At 46.0% G+C, this 7,909-nt stretch overlaps 1 protein-coding gene across 1 annotated transcript in view; it reads left to right on the top strand.

Moving 5' to 3' along the window:
• The first annotated feature begins 320 nt into the window (after positions 1-320).
• The window catches only part of LOC111156662 (tubulin beta-2A chain), a 19,607-nt gene continuing 12,018 nt past the window's right edge, over positions 321-7,909 (top strand). The window contains exons 1-2 of the mRNA XM_022517698.1: positions 321-428; positions 774-883. Coding sequence (XP_022373406.1) covers positions 823-883 — 61 coding nt within the window. The 5' untranslated portion in view covers positions 321-428; positions 774-822. The remainder of the gene's footprint in view (positions 429-773; positions 884-7,909) is intronic.

Below are 7,909 nucleotides of genomic sequence, written 5' to 3'. Positions count from 1 at the left end.
CTGGGATGTTGTGACATTCAGCCCTGCCTGGGGGTGATGGCCTCCCCAGCATCCATGGCTTTTGGAAGAGGGCAGCTGCTGTGCCCACCCTCCGTGCCCTTCTCAGCTTTTCAGCCTGTCACCATCCTATGGCCAGTGCTCTGCGGATTTCCAAGCCCCTCTGCAGCAGCCCCTGGAGGAATGGGGGTGCAGCTCTAAGACTCCTTCACTGGCTGACCATAGTGGCCGCTGTTCCAAGGACATGAGAGGGAGAGAAGGGCCATCCTTACTGAGGTTTAGGATGTCAGCCCATCATGTGATTTTTTTTCTTTCTCCCCAGTTTTGGGAGGTGATCAGTGATGAGCATGGGATCGACCCCACTGGCAGTTACCATGGAGACAGTGACTTGCAGCTGGAGAGAATCAACGTGTACTACAATGAAGCTGCTGGTGATTATTTGAATGTTTTTTGCCCAGTCAAGCTTGCTTTGCATACTGTGGCAGACAGAATGGATGAGGAACAGATAAATGACAAAGAGATGCTTCTTGCATTTGTTTTAAATGTCAGCTGCTAAAAACGACGTTAGATAGTTCCTCACGACTCCTGCATGTTGGCCATGACTAAGCATGCCATTATCCCCTCTTCTGAGGCAGAAAAGCACCTCTGTTTGCTCACTTTTGTGTCGGATGCTAGAATTTTCTCTAATGATTCTGCTGTGAAAGGCGCACAGGGCACAGCCTTGTCTGTGATGCCTTTGCCGGCTGCACATCTAAGTCCGGCTCTGTTCCCCACAGGTAACAAGTACGTCCCCGGGCCATCCTGGTGGACCTGGAGCCGGGCACCATGGACTCCGTCAGGTCTGGGCCATTCGGCCAGATCTTCAGGCCGGACAACTTTGTCTTCGGTATGTAGTCGTGATCAGTGGCAGCTGGCTCAGTGAGTCTCCCTTCTCAGCACTGTGCAAATCACCGCTCTTAGGGTTGCATGCCAAGGTAGAGACCGTGTGTCCACAGAGAGCCCTGGGTCCTGGCCTGATTCCACCGAATCCTGGGGCAGCCCCTACTCTGGCCCATCTCTAGGCAGCTCAAGGAATAGTATCAGCCTGCAGAGGGCCCATATGCCCATATGCCCATATGCCCCCCACTGCAGAGGAGCCTGTGACCCGTGAAGAATACAGAGTAGTGGCTAACCTTGCAGCAGGAGTTAATGGGCTGCTGGTGACATCAGAGGACCAGGGCCGGCAGGTAACCATGTCAGGAAGCCAAAGGCCAAAGGCGCAGGTTATGACCAGAGTGGGGCCAGCGGCTTGGAGCCCATCTTCTCTTCTGATCATAAGTGCCTTTGCCCTCACCCATTTATTGTATCTACTTTAGGTCTGTTAAACACTGAATGCAGACCTGCACAAATGAGTCATGAACACAGTGCCTTTATCAATCCCCTAAAGGGGCCGAAGCTCCCCCAGGTGAAACGTCCTTCCCTACAATCTAAACACTAACAGCAGGAACAGGCAGGGTGAGAGGGTTCTCAGCAGCTCCACAACAGAACCAGGACAACCTCCCATGAGTCATCAGCAGGACAAGGCTGCCCAGAAGCTGACGTGGTCAGAGCTGCATTCATAGCTCGCAATCAAGACCATCGAACTAGTTCTGAATTCAAAATCCTGTTTCATGGGGCTGTGGGTTGGGAGTCCAGGAAGGGACTGGAAATTTTAACTGGTGAAGCAATACCTCAGGAGTATGGAAATTATAGGCATCTGCAGAGGATGCTGAAGACAGACATTTTTTTTTTAAAGATTTTATTTATTTATTTGTCAGAGAGAGAGAGGGAGAGAGAGCAAGCACAGGCAGACAGAATGGCAGGCAGAGGCAGAGGGAGAAGCAGCCTCCCTGATGAGCAAGGAGCCCGATGTGGGACTCGATCCCAGGACGCTGGGATCATGACCTGAGCCGAAGGCAGCTGCTTAACCAACTGAGCCACCCAGGCATCCCGAAGACAGACATTTTTATCCAAGGAACCAAACGGGGACCAATGGCTGAAGGGTATGTGTCAATAGATATGAAGGAACTTTCTAAGTAATGTCTTTATAACAGATGCTGTCGGTACTTGCCCATGTTCCTGGGACTCCTTAGTCGCTTCTTCCTAGACTCCCTGCTGTGTGTCCTACCCATCATGCCCCCTTTGGAAGGAGGACTACCGAAGGGCAGATGAGGGGCTAAATAGCCTAGCTTCCCTGGCTCTTGGTGGGACTGCTCTGGGTGATGGTGGTCCTCGTCCCTTACAGATTCCCCTGCATGGAGCCCCATGCCCACCCCAGCACCTGTTTGCAAATGCAATCTGGGGACTTTCCTTTCCTGGCTCAATTCCCTGCTACCCTCCAGCTGCTTCTTGGGGTAAACTTCACTCAGACCCTTGTCTCAGTTTGGTTTCTGGGGGACTGACCTGAGACACTCACCCAAAAGGCGATGCTATCGTTTTTTATTGCTATGTACCAAGTTACCACAAACTCAGTGGCTTAAAGTGTCACAGTTGTCTTACAGTTTCTGTAGTCATGAGTCGCGGGTCTCCTGCTCGTGTCCTCAACTGACCACCCTAAGCTGCTCCATCTGGAGCCCAAGGCCCTCTTCCATGGCCCTTGGGTGGTTGGCAGAATTCAGTTCCTCGTGGTCGTAGGTCTGAGTTTCCTGTTTGCTTGCTGGCCCGTGATCAGAGGCCATTCTCTGCTCCTCAAGGCTGCCTGCTGCTCCCTGCACATGGCCCTCTCCACAACAGGCTCGCCGCTCCTTCAAGGCCAGCAGGAGAGTGTCTCTACTGGTTTGAAATTCTGATATCCTCTTCTGTCACCAGCTGGAAAAAAAATTCTCTGCTCTAAAAGCACTCACCGGATTCTAGGAGGCCCACCCCTATAATCTCCTTATTTTAAGGCTAACGCACTTGGAATCTTAGTTATATCTGCAAAATCCCTTCACAGAGGTACCTAGATGAGTGTTGGAACAACTGGGAAAATTATGTGCACACCAGGGCTGGGTGGCTCCCAGGGCTGTGTTAGAATTCTGCCTACCACAAATGGGCCATTTGGGGAATTGAAAACACGTGGTCTTTGAAACGGGTTCCAACATCTGAACCTATGTTCAACAGACTAAGTGATGTTTCTACTTACTATTTGTATGGCCTTGGGCAAGTATTCAATCTCTCCAAGCCTTAGCTTCTTTTTCCAAACAAATGGTTCTAATAGTATCTACTTCAGAGGGTCAATGTAAGGGTTAAATGAAGTAACAACTGGAAAGTACTCGTCACACAACAGTACAACAGTGGATGTTGTAATGAGCGTCCCGTTAACGAAGGTGTTCAAGGATAGGCTATGTGACTTCTTGTTCGGAATTCTGCAGGAGAGGGGGAACCAAGATAGATTGATTTTGGAATATTTTTTAACTTTAGTAAATGTGATTTTCAGGTCCCTTTTGACCAGGTCCCTTTGGAAGTCTATGGATCTATGTGAATATTCTTGGAAGAATTAATATACTCATCAAAATAAGACCTTAATTGACTAGTATTAAATCGTTTCCTTGGTACAGAATTACATAAGGGGATGGAGCCCATGTGCTCAAATTTGGGAAAGAGTAGCAAGAAGTGGAGAAAGAATCAAAAGAGAAACCTAATCCCTCTTACAATTTGCCTTAGAACTAGTTCCAACTCGGTAAGTTAAATTTGCAACTGCAGGCGGCTACCGTGGAAATTTCTATCTTGGGCTCAGAGTAGCAACATGAGATTTGTGCGGCAGCCCTGCAGGTCGAGAGCCCATTCTAACTTTCCTCTCACCTGTACTTCCTTGTTTCCCTGTCTTGCTTTCCCATCACTTCCTTTCAGCTCCAGCTGTAGACTGGACTGCAGGTTCTGGTCCCAGCATTATCTAGTCAGACTTGACAGTTCATTTGTTGACTTATCTCCTGGTCTTGCCGGGCCCCTTCCCTCTCTTACTGTTCCTATATTCAGCCTGTGGTGGGCTCTCCCCACTGTGGAGACTCTCCGCCGGGGCCCTATTTTCAGCTTCCTTGCTCTGATATCAGTATTGGTATCTCAGTGGGATCCAGATGCCTCATTAATTGCAAAACTATCCAAACTTAAAAGTCATCTGTGAGGGGCGCCTGGGTGTCTCAGTGGGTTAAAGCCTCTGCCTTCGGCTCAGGTCATGATCCCGGGGTTCTGGGATCGAGCCCCACATCGGGCTCTCTGCTCAGCGGGAAGCCTGCTTCCTCCTCTCTCTCTCTTTGCCTGCCTCTCTGCCTACTTGTGATCTCTGTCTGTCAAATAAATAAATAAAATCTTAAAAAAAAAAAAAAGAAGTCATCTGTGAATCAGCACAGTATTCCCTGAGTTAGCAAAAATTTGACTTTGAAACACCCCATACATAGGAATTTCTGGTTACACATTGCTTCTCATCCTACAACTCACCAGAAGGGCTTACCTTCCCTTCTTCCCCCACACCCCCCACAACCAAGCTACCCTTGGCCAGTGCGCCCCCTGCCAACCAGTGAGGGGAAATGACTGGTTGAGGATCACACATCCTTATTTTCACCAAGGTAGTTGTGCACCAACATGCCCCTCCCTCCCTCCCTTCCTCCCTTCCTTTCTCTTCCTTCCTTTCTTTTTAGTTTGCTTGCTTTTCTTGCTTCTCTTGCTTTTCTTTCCCCCCCCCTCCCTCCCTCTCACTCTTTCTCTCTTTCTAAGATTTTACTTATTTATTTGAGAAACAACAAAAGCAAGAGAGATCACAGAAGGAGAGGAAGAAGCAGAGTCACCACTGAGCAAGTAGTTGGACACAGGGCTCAATCCAAGGACCTTGAGGTCATGATCTGCACCAAGGGCAGGTGTTTAACCAACTGAGCTACCTAGATGCCCCTTCCTCCCTTTCTTTTATCAATGTTCACGACTCTGTTAAATCTCTCTCAGAGGATGCCTTTTCCAACATTTTTCCTCCATGTTCTTTAATCTCCTTCTTTCTTCTAGCTATCAAAAAAAACCTAATTATTTCTTTGTAAATAAATCATGTATTTACAGAAGATAATCTATTTTGTAAAATGTTTACACTAATTGTAATTTATGTTATGATATAGAAGTTAAGTTGCATTTGACTAATTGATATGCTATGTTTGATAGACATGTCATTGAACATTTGCTAATTTTACTACTGCAGTTTTCTTTTCATATTCATATTTTGGAGTTTTATCTCCCCCCACACTCATCTCAAACATTTTCTCAGGTCTTGAAAACTAGTAAGTGCAATGCTTATAGGGGTAAAATAGTAAAATGGGTAAAATCGGCCTTGCTGGAGAGATTAAAAGAGTGGAAATAAATATTCCTTGTAATTATGAAAAACCAAAGAATATTGGCAGCATGTTATCCAGAAATTTGGTACAGTCAAATACTAAATTTAACAAACCTAATCTACCACATATTTGAAATGCAGGCTATTATTATTTTTGTGCTACATGACAACTAGGCATAAAGAATACTGATTACAAGAACATACAATGGGGAAAGGACAGTCTCTTCAGTAAACGGTGTTGGGAAAACCATAACAGAGTAAAACTGGACCACTGTTTAATAGCACACATAAAAATAAACTCAAAATGGATTAAAGACTTATATGTGAGACTGAAACCAGAAAGGGAGCACGGGCAGCAATTTCTCTGATATCAGCTGTAGAAAAATTTTTCTAGAAATGTTTCCTGAGGCAAGAGAAACAAAAGCAAAAATAAACCATTGGGACTACATCAAATTAAAAAGCTTCTGCACAGTGAAGGAAATAGCAAAACCAAAAGACAACCTACTGAATGGGAGAAGATATTTGCAGATATCTGATAAAGGGTTAATATTCGTAACATATAAAGAACTTATAAAACTCAACACCAAAAAAAAAAATCCAATTAAAATATGGACGGAGGACTTGAATAGACATTTTGCCAAAGAAGACATCCAAATGGCCAGCAGACACATGAAAAGATACTCAACACGACTCATCCTCAGATAAATGCAAAGCAAAACCACAATGACCTATCACCTCACACCTGTTAGGATGGCAAAAAGCAACAAGACAAGAAACAACAAATGTTGGCAAAGATGTGGAGAAAAAGGAACTCTCATGCATTGCTGGTGAGAATGTAAACTGGTGCAGCCACTGTGGAAAACAGTAGGAAGGATCCTCAAAAAATTCAAAATAGAATTATGATATGACCCAGTAACTCCACTACTAGGTATTTATCCAAAGAAAATGAAAACACTGGTCTTCCCTGTTTATTACAGAATTACTTACAACAGCCAAGATATAGAAGCAACCTGAGGGTTCATAGACAGAAGAATGGATAAGGAAGATGTGGCATTTGAGCATGCGTGTGCACGAGCATGTGCACACACACACACACACACACACACACACACACAGGAATATTACTCGGCCATAAAGAGGATGAGTTCATGTCATTTTTGACAGCATGGATATATGTTAAATGAAATAAGTCAGAGTGAGAAAGACAAACCCCACAATTTCACTCACATGTGGAATCTAAAAAAAAAAAAAAAAAAAACCCCAAACCAGGAATAAACAAACAAAGAAAAAGCAGAATCAGATCTATAAACACAAAGAACAAGATGGTTGCCCGAGGGGGTATTAGGGGTATAGGGAGTAGGAGAGTGGGACGCACAGGCTTCCAGTAAAAATAAAATAAAACAAAACTGATTACAAATAAATGACTGTATTTCTGCACAGACAAATTAAGCACTTCTGGCACTTAGTTGGGAAAAAAGATGGCAGCAGGAATGAGAAACAATTTCGGGGTTTCTCTGAAGAGTCCCAGCTATATAATGTAGCAGACCCCAGCAGGCTGTAGTTTTCCACAATTTAGATGAGCTTGATCCAATAAACACTTTGCAAAAATGTACCTCAGTATTTTACAGCTAAAAAATAGGCACTTCATACATTGAGTGCACCCCCCCCCCAGGGTATTTAAGGAGTGGTGGTGGTTGCTCTTAGTGCCAAGCCCGTTCTCGAGCAAGCTGGGCGGACCATGCTGGTGGTGGGCAGAGAAGGGGTGGCTCCTACATTATGGGCTAAAACACTGGCAGTCTGGGGCGGGGCACTGAGAATGCACGGGACAAGTTCCAGTGCAACAGGAATTTGCAGCAACTCCTGTCACTCCCCACCGGCCACCACTGGAAGCCTCTCCCCAGCACACTTGGGGCAGAAGGCAGAATTATTAGGCTCTGCACAACCTAATGGCTTTCTCACCACCAGGAGGAAAATGCTGACGTCAACCTTTCCGTAACCGCCACTCGCCTTGACAGTGAAACAGAGCATCACTTGAGCCCTGGAGCTTCCAAGAAAATGACTCACACCTTTTGTGCACCTCGCTTGGCCGCAAGGGAGTCAGTGTGGTTGGCCTCGCCCAGATTCTTTGCAACTCAGATTTTGGGGTAAAAAAAAGCCTATATTCAGAAAATAGGTGGCGAGGGAGCCAGAAAGTCGGAAAGTGATGGGAATTGGGCCCTCTTGGGTTCCACACTTCCTCCAGGAGCTGGTCCAGTGCCATGGGGGTGCTCAGGTCCGACTTTCTGGCAGAGTGTGGCGACACCCACCGACCTGCAGACCCTTGGGACTGGGAGGGGGAGAGAGCATCTAAACAGTGTCTCAGCTCACTGCCTGCTCCGTTCTTCTATGTGTTTATTTCTACAGTAGTCCTTTTCCTTGCTAAATTAATCTCAGGGATGAAGGGTCGGGATTATAATATGAAGGTGTGTACACCATATGATGAGGTGCAAAGGAGGGAGTATCACAGAGAAAGAGACAATGGAGTTGAGACCTGATTTGTGGAGATAAGCTCCCCCAGAAGGAAGGAAGGAAGGAAGGAAGGAAGGAAGGAAGGAAGGAAGGAAGGAA

This window comes from Enhydra lutris, unplaced genomic scaffold (assembly GCF_002288905.1).
Source record: "Enhydra lutris kenyoni isolate GAN:26980312 unplaced genomic scaffold, ASM228890v2 scaffoldscaffold48, whole genome shotgun sequence".
NCBI classification, from domain to species: Eukaryota; Metazoa; Chordata; class Mammalia; order Carnivora; family Mustelidae; genus Enhydra; species Enhydra lutris.
This window is presented reverse-complemented; position numbering and strand designations above follow the sequence as displayed.